The sequence below is a fragment of the Pseudophryne corroboree genome, chromosome 6 (genome assembly GCF_028390025.1).
Source record: "Pseudophryne corroboree isolate aPseCor3 chromosome 6, aPseCor3.hap2, whole genome shotgun sequence".
Classification (NCBI taxonomy): domain Eukaryota; kingdom Metazoa; phylum Chordata; class Amphibia; order Anura; family Myobatrachidae; genus Pseudophryne; species Pseudophryne corroboree.
Window position 1 is genome coordinate 506,827,771 of NC_086449.1, and position 15,137 is coordinate 506,842,907.

Consider the following 15,137-nt stretch of genomic DNA (forward strand, 5'->3'; position numbering starts at 1 on the left):
CGAAGTGTCCGATATTGGCCCAATCTGCTGGATCATACGACATATCACCTAGTGTGTATCCAGCGTAACAGTCAACTCCACACAGTTAGGGCCATGGTGGGACTCGACCCCATGACCTCAGTGTCGTGAGGCAGTAATGCTAACCATTACTCCATCCATATTGCCTCAACATGGATAGTGTAACTTGGGTCCCACGTTCCGAACTTAAGCAATAAAAGAGAGGACGCTATTGTGTAACACCGTGAAGCAGCACATACAGTATTTGAACCCACAATACGTACAGGTAAGCCTTGATATTTTACGGTGATGACGCTGTTCCCTCCCAACAAGCGCTACAGAGCATTACCCGGCCTGCAAGTACACGCATGAAGAAGCGTTACACAGGTGTCCCTGTCATCAGTGAGTGAGCGGCGCGGATGGGCCCCCGCCTCTGTGTCCGTGTCCCCGTCCCCAGGGGCGCCATAGCAGCGGCGACACCAGCAGAGCGGGCGGGGTGACAGCGCGGCGGCGGCGGGAGCGGGAGAGCAGAGCGCGCTAAATTCCCTCCCAGCAGCAGGAGGGGTTGGTGGGCGTGTTCTCCACTGAGCGCTGATTGGCCGGCGGTGACTGGGGGCGCTCAGGATTGGCCGCTCGGACATGTCACGTATCAGGGCGCCAGAATACGAGCTACAGCGGGATACGACCTATGTATGGAAGTTGAGAGCTGCAGCAGCCGGCACCAGTGATTAGTAATCCCGATCCCCTCCATGTCTCGGGCGCCAGCGCTCCTCCTCTGCCGGTGACCGTGTGCGAGACCTGCCCCACGCACGGGCTGCACTTTATCCATCATCCGTCCATTCATCGTGCCAGGGCGGGAGGCAGAGGTGAGGGCTTATATACTGTGTATGTATTCCTGCGCTACTGTTACGGCCCCCGATCGTGTATAACGGCTGCAGCCCCGGCCACTCACCGGCACCTGGCCGTGGCACTTACTACTGCTCAGGGCTGGCTGCTTACCTGCTGCTCAGGGCTTTCCCTCCTTACAGCTGTGACCAGCGCCGATAGGGTTAAAGTTAGCCAGCCGCCCGGCACTGCGGAGACACCCCCGGGTGTAGTGTTACACCCCCTGCAGTCGCGGCAGCTTCCCGAGATTTGGCCATTTCCTTTGCGCCAAAATTAACAGCCCTTGACTGGTCTGGTGCCGGCGCCCAGACTCCTGCCACTACTACTACTGCGGCTGCTACACCTGGGGTGGCACTACTACTCATCATCATCATTATTGTGCTATATATCCCTTAGCCATACACCTTCTGCCTCTGTGCTGTGTCCCTGCTGCTAGTCACTTACTTTTTATTAACTTTTTACACTTTATTTTCATTTCCCCCCTGTGCAGACATGGAGATTACAGGCTGCTTAACGCTAAAAGATCTAATAAGTGCAAAGAAAAATAAAGTTGACCAAGAGAAAGATATGAGGAGTGCGCAGAAGGTAGGTGCCCTTACCCCTCCCTTACATTGTTTTCTGTGCAGATATCTGCTTTATTTTTTTTTATGAAATTGATTCACATACTTCAGTGGTTTCCAAACTTTTTTGAATCACGGTGCCCTAGACTCTCAGAATTTTTTTTCACAGCACCCCTAGGCCAAAAATTTCTTATTGAGAAATTTAGAAATAAATATTACATAAAGTAGATCGTGTTTATATGTCATCCTTAGGGTCAGTTGTGTGGTGAGGGACAAGATTTGCTTCTGTTTGGCCACATATTTTATGACTGGCAGCCACCAGCACTGGTTTTGCCTATTATATTGACCATGAATAATTTGAATTGGTCCTGGACCACCAAACCAGAGCACTCCTGCAAGTGTCCCGAGGCACCCCAGGGAGCCACGGCACACAGTTTGGGAACCTCTGACATACCTGTATCACTTATTGGACTGAATAATAAGTTGTATCATCTTCTGAACTCCAAAGGTGCATACACACTGGCAGAGAAAGTAAACAACATCTCTCATTTTCACCCTTCCTGAGCAACGTTGTTTACTTTCTTGGCAAGTGTGTATGCGACCTCACGGGTCATTAACGACCCTCGCTGTCGGCCGTGCATGAAGCTCAATTTGGTCTGTTGTCCAAAACCTACATGCATGGCCCGGCCACAGTGTGACGTCACTGATATGGTCGTCCTACCGCTCGTTGTGTATGCACTGCTGCCGAGCGCCCGGCCCGGGAAGGGAAACACTTGGCAGCGTCACTCATAGAGCACATTGCCTAGTTTGTTCCCACCTATAATGAAAAGGAAGCAAATAACTTACTGCTATCTAGTAAACTTATATTTTCTTTGTTACATCTGGTATTATGCAATTATCCAGCACCATGCAACCACCAAATTCGGATTTTTTTTATTTCTTGCACTCACATACTGTAGTAGTATGTAGGACAAGACGAAAAGTTGGAGTGCTGTAATATATTTTTATGTGTTTATTATTTTTGGTACAGCTGTCAGTCTTATTAATATACTATTAATCTTGGGATTGCAGTTGTACCTCTAGCAGCAGTTTTGGTATATTGTATATGTCCAGCACTTTAGAGTATATTTATTTGAGAGGGTTGTGAATGTCTTCTGCACATATTTAGCCCCAAAAAATAACTTGCCAAGTTGTGGTACTTTGAGACATTTTTCATGGATTGATATCATTTTCTGTTATGGCGTGTACACACGGTGAGATATTTTCTTACGATTTTGACTATATAGTCAAAATCGTAAGAATAGTTAGTGCAGAACGCAAGGTGAAAGTCACCTTGCGATTCGATGCCGATGCGCGGTCGGTATCGCAAGAATAGATAGACTGTGCAGACAAGTCAATTTTGACCATCTCTAAAGAAGAGATAGTAAAAATTGATACTTCGCCAAAATCGCACAAAGTCGGTATCGCAAGCACATACTGAGTGTGCTTGTGATACTGACTATGTGCCGACCTAGCCCCTGTCGCATAGTGAGAATCGGGCATAGCCCGAATCTCACCGTGTGTATGGGCCATTAGACTACAAGCATTCTTTATATCTGTACAGTTTGTTTATTTGTTTTTTGTATTTGTTTATTTCTGAAGGAGAATATGTATGAGAGATTCAGGATAAGCCCAAGGGTACCATTAAAGGGTGAACCAATTGATCTGTCAAAACAAAAGGGTCTCACCCCAGAAAGATTTCCAATCACTCCTGTGAAAGCAACGGATAAACCGCTTGCAGAACCGTGGACTCCCACTGCCAACCTGAAGATGCTTATTAGTGTTGCTAGCCCAGAAATCCGGGACAGGGAAAAGAAAAAAGAGCTTTTCCGCCCTATAGAAAACAATGAACGAGAAGACATCGGACCAGATAATCAACAAGTAAAAAAACAATTATTAAATTGAATTGTAGTACTTAATTTACACTATATTGTTTTGGTCCCCTCTTGAGCAGTTTTCCTCCATAGGGATGTGACAGTTTACAGATGTATAGTTTTATTTAGCAAACTGTTTTGCATATGTTAAAATATGGAGGTCATAATATTTTCCCATTTCTGTCTGTATATATGATATAACAATATAAATGAAAAATAACTTTTTCTTTCCAGTTTGAGACGGGGGATGATATAGATGAGTTGGAAAAGAGGCCAAGCAGGAAACAAAAGAGTCTCGGTCTCCTGTGTCAGAAGTTTTTGGCTCGGTACCCTAGCTACCCTATATCAACGGAGAAAACAACAATATCTTTGGATGAAGCTGCTTCAAGCCTTGGTAGGATTCTTGTTCTCTAGGGAAAGGGTTATTTGTTGTGGTTGAAAAAGCAAAAAATATGCGGAATAGTCAATTGCTCAAGTAACGTAAAGGAATTATTTTAAATGAAGTTTGTTTCATTTCCTTTTTTTTTTTTTTTTTTATTATGAATAGCATGGAAGTATGCATTGCCTGACTTCTATGTATTTATATTTCTTTTCATCTTTAATATATAATCCTTATTTTCTTGCCAGGGGTGGAGCGTAGACGTATTTATGACATTGTTAATGTTTTGGAGTCCCTGAATTTGGTGAGCCGTGTAGCAAAGAATCAGTACTGCTGGCATGGACAGCACAACTTAAACGGTACCTTACAAAGCCTGCAGATGGAAGGAGAGAAACAAAAATATGGTGCACAGATTGCTTGCTTCCAGCACAAAGAGCTTGGTGTGGACCAGAGAAAATCGTATTCTGTGAATAGACTAGGTGCACTTTCATTAGAATTGTCTGAAGCAGACAGTCCCTCAGGTGAGACAATCTAAACGAGTTTATTAAAGATGTTTCTGCAACAAAGACTGACTCAACAAATACATCTGCCATAATGGAAAAAATCATAGTGTTCTAATTCTGAGGCTAAATTAGTTATTGTAGGTAGATTACTGTTTTTGTTATCTAATTCCAACAACTTGTTTTCCCACAGTGTCTGCAAGCAGCCGCAAGGACAAATCGCTGAGGATCATGAGCCAGAAGTTTGTTATGCTATTCCTGGTATCCACAACTAAGACAATTACTCTTGAGATAGCAGCCAAAATCCTGATTGAGGAGAGCCAGGATATTTCCGATCACAGCAAATTTAAAAGTAAGGAATACTTTAGCTAATAGAAGTTTTTCTTGTTTAAATTTACCTTTAATAAAGCCCTGCATATTTTCATTTTTCTTATGCCAGTTGCTGAAATATACATGGCAGTTGCACAGATTGTCGTATGCAAGCTGTTTTTTTATAAACCATATTGTATAGCGATTCTAGCTGTGATAGTAGCCTTTGACAGTGATTATGCTTTGGTGCATAGGAAAGGGTATACCATATTTACTGTAAGTACAGCTTTTAGTTTTCAACAAAATAACACTAAGTGAAAATTATAAACCTTGCCCCATAGGAGGGCTGAAACATTTCTGTGACCTTCACTATTAAGTGCACAGCTTGGCCACTTTAAATGTTTGCTGAAGTGGGTTAAAACCCCACAGTACTTAGTCCATATATTGCTGGTGTTCTCTCCTCAGCCAGTAACTTGGCTTTCGAGCTGTCTCCTTCGTGTCAAATCTGGCTGCAGCTGTGTTCCTGGCTGCAGATAAGTGTGGTCATACCTCTGTTCAATCTTGTGGAGAAAGATCCTACATTCCGAGACCTAAACAGGTTGCCAACTAGTGCCATCTAGTCTGTTGATGCAAATAAATGTATATTATTATTTTATTTATTTTTTACATCTTTAGTTTCCGTTTTTCTTCATTCAGCCAAGGTACGACGTCTGTATGATATAGCTAATGTTCTGACCAGTCTTGGGCTTATTAAGAAGGTACATGTTACTGAAGAACGTGGACGAAAACCTGCATTCAAGTGGATTGGACCTGTTGATTTCAGGGCAGTGAATGGTAAGTTCCTAAATTCAAATTAACCATAGGAAGACTGGATCATCTAGCATGCGATCCTGTTTCTGGGCTGCCTATGAGCTACCAATGTTCCAGTGGGATTAAAATCTTTCCTCATTTCTGGTATTGATGCATTTGCAAACTGACCTAATCCGTTTATCAGGGCAGAATTGTGTGTATGATAACAAATTAGGTTTGTGCTACTTTTGACCTGAGGATGGGAACAAAGTATTGCATATCTATCTGTTTATTTACATTATCTATTTGTCCGCCACTAAGTTTCTGGTGTTTGATATTAAAAAAGTTATACTTTCTGTATTCTAGATTATAATATCTGTATTCCGTTAAGTTGAAAATGTGTATTAATAATTTTCTAGACCAGAAGATTGAAGTCACCACTACTACTCCTTCACCAGACTCAAAAAGTAACGGTTTCAGTTATACATCGGAGAGCAGTAAACAGAGATTCCTCCGTCATTCTTCATTTAACCATGTTCAGTCCATCAATACTGTGAAGCGGAAGGTCTGCTCTGAGCCAAGCAGTCCACAGAAGGCACAGAAAGGTATCTACTTCATCCTGTGACCTACTTAAAGATTTGGACCCTGACTTTGGGGGTTCTTAAGGTGTTGGCCACATTTCTATAATTATTTCTGCAAACTGAAGTATTACTGATTTCAAGAAATGTGATTGAATCGGAATAATTTTGCCAAGTATTATTGTAAAATAGTGGGCTGTATCAGTCTAGCAGAATTGAAGTCTTCTATTGCAAGCAGCATCTATAGAAGGTTTCTAATGCAATGATAGTGTATTATATTGGCGATAGTTTTCTTTAGTCGCTGTGGCTTGAGCGATGACTGAATTTCCAGGGAAATACAGGCCTGTATCTGTAAGCACAGTCTTAGTACTACGTGGGGCTCCCTACTGCACCAAGTGACCTGATATTGTAGTGTTTCATTGGATAGAAAAAAACTATTTCATAAAATGTAAGCATTTTTCTCTGTCATCCATCTGGGGGACGCTGCGCCGTTACTTGTGGGTTAGAGGTGTGTGGTTGTGGAGTTTGGCACAGAACTATTAAAAACCTGACTCCTCCCCCCTCTAACCCCTCCCATCTCCTTCCTGCCTAGCCAGCACCTCAGTTTTAGTTTTGTGCCTGTGGAGTACAGACACAGATTTTGTCTCTCTGAAGATTTTAGGTAGGTGTTTTATTATTTTATTATTGGTGTGCCTAGTCCCTGTATACAGGTGACAGGTACTACTAGAGTGGGGTTAGATAAGAGCTCCCACTCTATTCTGCCGCTGGAAGCCACCACACTTCGGTCACTGGGGCTTGATTCCTGTTTTCTAGGAGAAGAAGTTCGGCAGTGAGAAGGTACAGGATAGACACAATCTGTCTCTGACAGTATTGGTCTATCCTTCATATATTTCATTTATTGATATACTTTTCACTGGATTCCCCTGTTACATTCCCCCCCACCTCCCTTCCTCCCCTTTCCCCGGAGATGAGCGATGGTACACAGTAGCAAGGGCTTTACTGATCTCTGCTACTGGTGTACGGGTTAGTCCGGAGTCCGGGAGAGTGGTGAGTCACTCCCTGGGGAGACCGCTTGGAGCCGCTGTATGTAGCGGCGCGCAAGAGCCGGGGACTTCCGGCTACGGCGCGCCTTCTCAGAAATGTCCCGGCGCGTACGTCAGTTGAAGAGGGGACGGATTCCCGCCCTGCACTACCGCGTATGCACTCCAGCCGGCGTCTACAGAGCTCCGGGGCGCAATCTTCTCCAGAGGCAGTACGGGGGACGCTGTGCACACACGCGGCTCAAACACTTATTTGGCTCACTACTACTCAACCTGCTTGTTCAGTGGGGGTCACCTAACAGCAAGTATACTTTAGGGGGCATAGTGTCCTTCTATACTTTAGTGGGGGTTATCTGTTTAATTTGCACAGTATACCTCAATATATTCTTTCAATATAACTTGCACAGTATTAGTCACAGTACTGTCCACTACTCTACTGGGTTTATAGTTTCGTTTGTAGTACATTGTTATTTAAAAAAAAAAAAAGTTTCATTATGACCAGTAAGCCAGACAAATCTACAAAGGGGAAGACATCCTCGGTGGTTTTATTTTTCATGCTCACAATGTCGGTCAAAGCTGGCTAAGGGTAGCGCGGACGCGGGTACCCTATGTACTGCATGCTCTGGTGCATCTGTGGCGGACCAGCAGGGAGGTTCTGCGGATCAGTCTATGCCTACTTGGGCCAGGAACATGGTAGATGCCATTTATGAATTACGTCAGTCCAGATCGGAGGCTGATTTTGGTCAGAATTCGGCGGAACCTCCCTGGGCTCAGAATATGGGCAGGTGTCTTGCTGATTTAACTCAATCTCTAAACAAATTTGTAAACTCTGCCGGCAGTTCTTCTGCTACAAAACGGCCACAGACGTTGCCTGCTATAACTTTCCCGGGGGAGGAGTTGGAGACATCCCCATTGGAGGAGGGGGAAGTAGACCCCCAGAGTGGGACGAAGTTTCGACCTGGGAAGATGAGGAATTTTCTACTAGCTCAGGTGTTAGATTGCTGATAGAAGCAATCCGTCAGACTCTTAATATTCAGGATACGGAAGTGGCAGAGACTTCCTCTGGTTTTTTCAAACGACAGAAAAGACAGGTTACTGCCTTTCCTTCTTACTCCCATTTTGCGGATATTTTTAAGGAACCCTGGCTTAAGCCGGATTCTCGTTTCCAGGCCCCTAAGAAATTGAAATTTCTCTGTCCTTTTACAGAGAAGGATACAAAATTTTGGGAAACGGCTCCAAAGGTAGACGTCACTATTTCACATTTAGCAAAAGCTACGGTTATTCCTTCTGTACAGTCTGTGACGTTGAAGGATCCTACAGATAGGAAGATTGAAGCAATACTTAAATCTAAGTTTTCTTTATCAGGTGTTTCTCTTCGCCCAATTCTAGCTGGCGCTTGGGTCCTCAAGGCCGTGGATGACTGGCTAGCACAGGTCGTATCTGGAATGCAGTCTGACGATCCATCGGAAGCCATTCAGTTAGCAGAACAGATTTCGGAGGCTCTTGCTTTTGTGGGTGAGGCCTTGTTAGATTCGGCTGCGCTGCAATCCCGTATTTCTGCCTTGACCGTGACAGCAAGACGGTCTCTTTGGCTTCGGGTCTGGAATGCCGATTCTGACTCACAACAGACCTTGACGGCGGTGCCCTTTGAAGGTGAGTTTCTCTTTGGGTCAGAATTAAAGAAGATTATTTCCGATACTACAAGGGGAAAGAGCCCTTTTCTTCCAGTTGCTCCTCAGAAACCGAAGACTACAAGGTTTCGGTCCTTTCGCACGCAGGGCAGAGGTAATTCCCATTCCTTTCGTGCTTTTTCCAGGTACCCACGAAGAGGGGCATTCAGAGGTAGAGGAACACAGGCAACTCGTAAACTAGCCAGTAAGCCTGCCGACAAACCTACTGCATGACCGTTCACGATCGCCGGGGGGATCAATGACGGTTGGAGCTCGGTTACTACAGTTCAAAGAGGTATGGCTTCTGTCGAACCCAGATCGCTGGGTGACGGGGGTCATATCCAGGGGATATGTGTTAGATCTCGAGGAACCAGTCCCATATCGTCTGTTCGTCACTTCTCTTCCGAGCGATCCCTCCAGACGTCAAGCTCTTCTTCATGCAACAGCCACTCTTTTACAGAATGGTGTAATTCTTCCAGTTCCCGCTCAACAGAGAGGTCGGGGATTTTACTCGGGTCTTTTTCTCGTGGACAAACCGGACGGTTCGTTCCGATCCATTCTGAATCTAAAAGCCCTCAACCCGTATCTCTCGACCTGAAAATTCAAGATGGAATCTATTCGCTCAGTAATCGCTGCCATGGAGCCAGGGAAATATTTGGCTTCAATAGACATAAAAGACGCCTACCTACATGTTCCTATTTGGATAGGTCATCAATCTCTTCTGAGATTTGCAGTCGGTCCGTGGCATTTTCAGTTTCAGGCTATTCCCTTTGGTCTATCCACGGCTCCTCGAGTATTTACAAAAGTCATGGGTCATGTCGTCGCGGTTCTCCGTTGTCAGGGCGTCAACATCACTCCATACTTGGACGATCTGTTGATCAAGGCCCCGTCGGAGGCGATTCGCAATCAGAACCTGCGTCTAACGATAGAGACTCTGCAGTCATTCAGATGGATAATAAACTTTCCAAAGTCGTCTTTACTCCCTTCCCAGAAAATTGATTTTTCTGGGACTTTTATTCGACACCAACAGCCAGAAGGTGTTTCCTCCTACGGACAAGATTCAGGATCTGCAGTCCAGAATCCGGACCCTGTTGCACTTACCGGTAGTGTCGGTCCTCAGATGCATGCAGGTGTTAGGCAAGATGGTGTCTTCCTTCGAGGCAGTCCCATACGCCAGATTTCATGCCCGACCTCTTCAGGCTCAGATTCTTGGCTGTTGGACTCGGTTGGATCCACGTCTCGAATTGCAGTTGATCCGATTGTCGGTAAAGACTCGTCAGTCGCTTCACTGGTGGCTTCACAGTCACAATTTGAGAAAAGGAGCGCCGTTCACGGTTTGTCTTGGATGATGGTCACCACTGACGCAAGCCTCAGCGGTTGGGGAGCAGTGTTCCAGACTCATCACTTCCAGGGGCGCTGGAACAGTCACGAGTCGAAGTTACAGATCAACATTCTGGAATTGAGGGCAATCCGGTATGCACTCCTTCAGATTCAGACCATGGTACAAGGTCATCCAGTTCGTGTGCAATCCGACAATGCCACAGCAGTGGCTTACATCAACAAACAGGGAGGAATTCACAGCTGGTCCGCCATGAGAGAAGTCGCTCAGATTCTCACGTGGGCGGAACGGTGGGTTCCAGTAATATCCGCAATTCACATTCCAGGAGTCGAGAACTGGGCAGCGGATTTTTGAGTCGTCTCACGATTCATCTGGGAGAATGGGAACTTCACCAGGAGGTGTTTCTCTCTCTAGCGGCGCGATGGGGAATGCCCGACGTAGACCTAATGGCGTCTCGTCTCAACAAGAAGCTTCCTCAATACGGCTCGCGTACTCGGGATCCTCAAGCGTTTCTGATCAAAGCTCTAACAGCCCCGTGGCAGTTTCAACTGGGTTGTGTTTCCGCCAATTCCGCTGATTCCACGTCTGCTTCAACGCATTCGGTGAGAAGGTCTCGCAATAATTCTGGTGGCTCCAGATTGGCCGCGCCGACAGTGGTACACTCTTCTGCGCAGCATGGTCGTCAGGGGGACACCTTTAGTCTCCCCCTGCGACCAGATCTTCTTCAAGGACCTTGTCGCCACCCAGATTTAGGTCGGCTGGCTTTGACGGCTTTGTTCTTGAATCCAACATTTTAAAAGCAAAAGGTCTTTCTCGTTCTGTTGTGCAGACGATGATTCGGGCTAGGAAACCGGTGACTTCAGGCATTTACCATAGAGTATGGCGTATTTACATCGCTTGGTGCGAGAAGCGGGGGTTAACTCTGCATTTGTTTAGACTTCCTCGCCTGCTATCTTTCCTTCAAGAGGGCCTCGAGAAGGGTCTGAGGCTTTCTTCACTGAAAGGTCAGGTTTCGGCCTTGTCTGTTCTTTTTCAAAAGAAACTAGCGATCATTCCAGAGGTTCAGACATTCCTTCAGGGAGTACTTAGGATTCAACCACCTTTTGTTCCTCCCTGGGATTTAAACTTGGTCCTTACGGCCCTTCAAAAATCTCCATTTGAGCCTTTGGAATCTGTAGAACTGCGTTATCTAACACAAAAAGTTGTTTTTCTTTTAGCTATTGCCTCAGCTAGACGAGTGTCTGAATTGGCGGCCCTTTCTTGCAGGCCGCCCTTGTTAATGTTTCATGAGAACCGGGTGGTTCTGCGGACTAAGCCTTCTTTCCTTCCAAAGGTTGTTTCAGCATTCCATTAAAATCAGGACATTGTCCTTCCAGCATTTACTTCGTCGTCTTCTTCCGGGGAGAGCTCCCATTTGGCCCTCCTGGATGTGGTTTGGGCCTTACGTGTTTATTTGTCTCGCACGGAGTCTTTCCGTCGTACGGATACATTGTTGGTATTGATTGATGCTCTAAAACGAGGTTGGCCGGCTTCCAAGAACACTGTGGCCCGTTGGGTAACTTCGGCCATCAGGCAGGCGTACGTGTCTTCAAATGTTTCGGTTCCTGACTCAATTAGGGCTCATTCGACTAGAGCTGTTGGAGCCTCTTGGGCTGTTCGCAGTGGCACATCTATTGAGCAGCTGTGCAGGGCGGCGACCTGGTCGTTGGTCCATACTTTACCAAAGTTTTACCGTTTTCATACTTTTGGATTGGAGATTGCCTCTGTTGGGCGTCGTATTTTACAGACGGCTATGCCGTCACAGTCTCCCTCCTCTCATTAGCTTGCTTTGGGAAATCCCACAAGTAACGGCGCAGCGTCCCCCAGATGGATGACAGAGAAATAGGGATTTTTGTTACTTACCGTAAAATCTTTCTCTGATTCCATCTGGGGGATGCTGCGATCCCTCCCATGGGTTTGTCTGGTTTAACCGGTTACATTTTTTTCGGTCTATCTCCTTTGGCTTGGCTAAACGTTAACTGAGGTGCTGGCTAGGCAGTAAGGAGATGGGAGGGGTTAGAGGGGGAGGAGTCGGGGTTTTAATAGTTCTGTGCCAAACTCCACAACCACACACCTCTAACCCACAAGTAACGGCGCAGCGTCCCCCAGATGGAATCAGAGAAAGAGAGAGATTTTACGGTAAGTAACAAAAATCCCCTATTTTTTTTCCCTACAATACCATCCTGGCAACAGTGATCAGAAATTACTGTGTTACAGGTACCGCCATGATTCTTGTTAAGTAGCATGGGGAGGTTACCACTGAAGACTTCAGTCTATTCGCCAGTCTTGTGACTTGGTAATCATTGACTTGGCCAGTAATAAAACGTTCTGATTAGTGTGAAAAACCCCCAAACCTGTCTGTAATAAAAAAACAATAAAAAAATCTGATGTCTCTTCTAGAAAGTACTGATGTCTACACCTCAAAGATGGCACATTTAGCATCCATATGTAGACAGAAGATTGAAGAAGATGCCAAGTAAGTTGAGCTAATTTATTAAATGACAAGTAAAATAAATGCTTATCCTGTTTTAAAGCAGCTGTCTTAAAGCTAGTGTGCTGCCCCCCCAACATTTCTTTACTCATACACACATTTAGGAGGGAGGTGCTTTCTATCTCATCTATAAAACGTGTGTAAAAGCAGTCTGGTATTTGGTGCAAATGGAAATATGGTTGGGGTGAGGAGGGTTGGGGGGTGGTATTCAATTGTTAGGAAAAAAACTGACACCCAATTGACTTTTCAATCTCCTATCCAATTGCATTCCCCCCCCCCCCCATGGACTGCTTTTTGCACACTGTTATATTGTTACATGGTCTGTTCAGATTTACTTGCTCTTTGCTTGATTTGATACAGACTCTAAATCAGACCCCCTTGTGTGTGTGTGTGTGTGTGTGTGTGTGTGTGTGTGTGTGTGTGTGTGTGTGTTTTTGTGCATGTGCGAGCATGGAGTTGGATAGGCATCTTATGTTATGGGCAAGCTTGCACCTTGTCTGTCTATGCGCAGTCCTCTTCCATCAGTAAGAGAAGGCCATATTGATCATATAGTTGGTATAGTGATCTAGACAGATCCCATAGCTTGCCTGGTCAATTTGGGCCAAGTGGCAAAGCTGCACTAAATGACTGGCTTAGTTATGCCTTTTGGTTTTAAAGTGACTTTTTGCCCTGATGCAGAACATGTTAGCCAGTGCCCTCCCCTTTTATTTAAATGTATTTATTTTTAAGCTTTTGCTGGGTAATGTATTTATTTTTAAGCTTTTGCTGGGTAAGGCATACAGCTGTAAGTAGACCTAATAAGTATTGGTATGAAAAATTGTTTTAATCCATATTTCTTTTCAGGTGTCACAAGCTTGCCTCTGATAATGGAAGTCGTGTGCCTTTTTCTTTTGTTGTGCCCATTCCTGTGGATTCTGACTTTCCTGGCAGACATTCTGGTCACCAGGAGCTCTCTCTATCCCAAAATGAGGCAAATGCACAGCTAAATATTGTACATTCATCTAACTTGGAGAACAGCAGCCATGGTATTCTTGCTAACCAGCCATACATGTATGTACCATCCACATCTGTGTTTATGCTGTGCGGAAACACTGCCGGTGATGAGATTTTAGGCAGATCATCTCCAACATCAAGTCAAAGGACTACACCTGATAGCAGTCAGCCAGCCAAGCGGCAGAGGATCGGCAGCAGTGATGATGCACCATTTCCCTTGGTAGGAATAAAAGTAGATGTTTAGTTGTCCCAGACCATTATATTGAACAATGTGTTTTTTCCAGTGTGATCAATGCTTTAACAGCCTGTGCATCTTGAATTACTCTATGATCTTTTATTTCTAGTGGTGAAATGTAGATCCATTCCTGCTCCTGTTACTGTATTTTTACAAACGATCCAGTGATACATATTTCTTACCACAATGTTAATTGGCTGATATTGGAACTTCAGAATTTCAGTATTTTCATTTTATCATACAGCTGCTCGTTGCTATACTGATCGATTTATTCTGAATTTTGTCTTGTAGAAGCTTTGGTCACCTGAGACTCCTTTCTGTGAATTCAGCATTGCCAAGAAGCCACCTCATCCTAGTGAGGAAGATGAAAATATGGTCTCCACACATATTGTGCAGGAAGCTATGACTGAACAGGCTGCAGTTAAAGATGCCTTAAAAACCAAAGTACCAGCACCACAAGAGCACGTTAAATCATCAGCACTAACACAATACCTCTATGTTCCTTCTGCAGCTGGTGAGTGAATTCATTACATTATGTGATGGCACTTTTCCTAATGCAGTTGGCATCCTGTGCTTAGGGGATGGAGGGAGCAGATTCAGCAAGTATTCTACAAGTATGGAGGAGAAATTCTGCCCTGTCATTTAAGAGAGAAATGTAAAAATAAACCAGTTAACATTGAACACTACTTGTGATTTTAGGGGGGTCTAAGTACAATGTCTAATGGTTATATAGTCAACCTACTCCTATTAGACTAAGATACGGATTGTGTAATATATTTTTATTGAAGTCAGCCTTTTAATTGCCTATCAGTGTACATGGTGCATATCCTAAAAGACCACATTTTGGTATTTTATTTTCATGACTTTACGCAAACAGTTAATGTGTGTTTTTTTTGTTTTTTTTTGTTAGGTTTAAATGGTTTCAATCTCTTTCTTCCTGCAAGCCAAGCTGCAGGAGCTTTGGGTGTTGCCCAAAGTCGAATACCAAATCTCAATGTTCCTTATGTGATGGTGCCATCCACACATTTAGCAGCTTTTCCATTTATCTGCTCTCCCGCGATTACCACCTCCCACTCTAATGGTCCTGCATTGAGTCCTGGAAGTATGAATTACAATCATTCTGGCATAGCTACACCACCTCATATCATGTTTGGCAGCTCAGCAGTAGGTTCTCCACTGCTACCTGAGCCATCTACAGATGTGCCACAGTGTGCGTCTCCAGCGTATGTGAGCCAGCCGTTTGTCAGCTCTGCTACCACAGACTCCCTTATGTGTACAACTCAGCCAGTTCCTGTAAAACTGCAGAAGGTGAGGAATCCTGTGTTTTTTGTTTTTTATTATTTACTTGTTTAATTTTGAATCCTATTGTTAATAATGGTTAATTACTGTAATTAAAGCTTTAAGTATCACCAGGATCTTA

At 44.6% G+C, this 15,137-nt stretch overlaps 1 protein-coding gene across 1 annotated transcript in view; it reads left to right on the forward strand.

The window, feature by feature from the left end:
* The first annotated feature begins 532 nt into the window (after positions 1–532).
* The window catches only part of E2F7 (E2F transcription factor 7), a 32,804-nt gene continuing 18,199 nt past the window's right edge, over positions 533–15,137 (forward strand). Inside the window, exons 1-12 of the mRNA XM_063927410.1 lie at positions 533–863; positions 1,373–1,467; positions 3,084–3,362; positions 3,590–3,749; positions 3,983–4,255; positions 4,428–4,586; positions 5,240–5,377; positions 5,752–5,937; positions 12,399–12,474; positions 13,333–13,702; positions 14,009–14,231; positions 14,628–15,025. Of these exons, the coding sequence (XP_063783480.1) occupies positions 1,375–1,467; positions 3,084–3,362; positions 3,590–3,749; positions 3,983–4,255; positions 4,428–4,586; positions 5,240–5,377; positions 5,752–5,937; positions 12,399–12,474; positions 13,333–13,702; positions 14,009–14,231; positions 14,628–15,025 (2,355 nt within the window). The 5' untranslated portion in view covers positions 533–863; positions 1,373–1,374. The remainder of the gene's footprint in view (positions 864–1,372; positions 1,468–3,083; positions 3,363–3,589; positions 3,750–3,982; positions 4,256–4,427; positions 4,587–5,239; positions 5,378–5,751; positions 5,938–12,398; positions 12,475–13,332; positions 13,703–14,008; positions 14,232–14,627; positions 15,026–15,137) is intronic.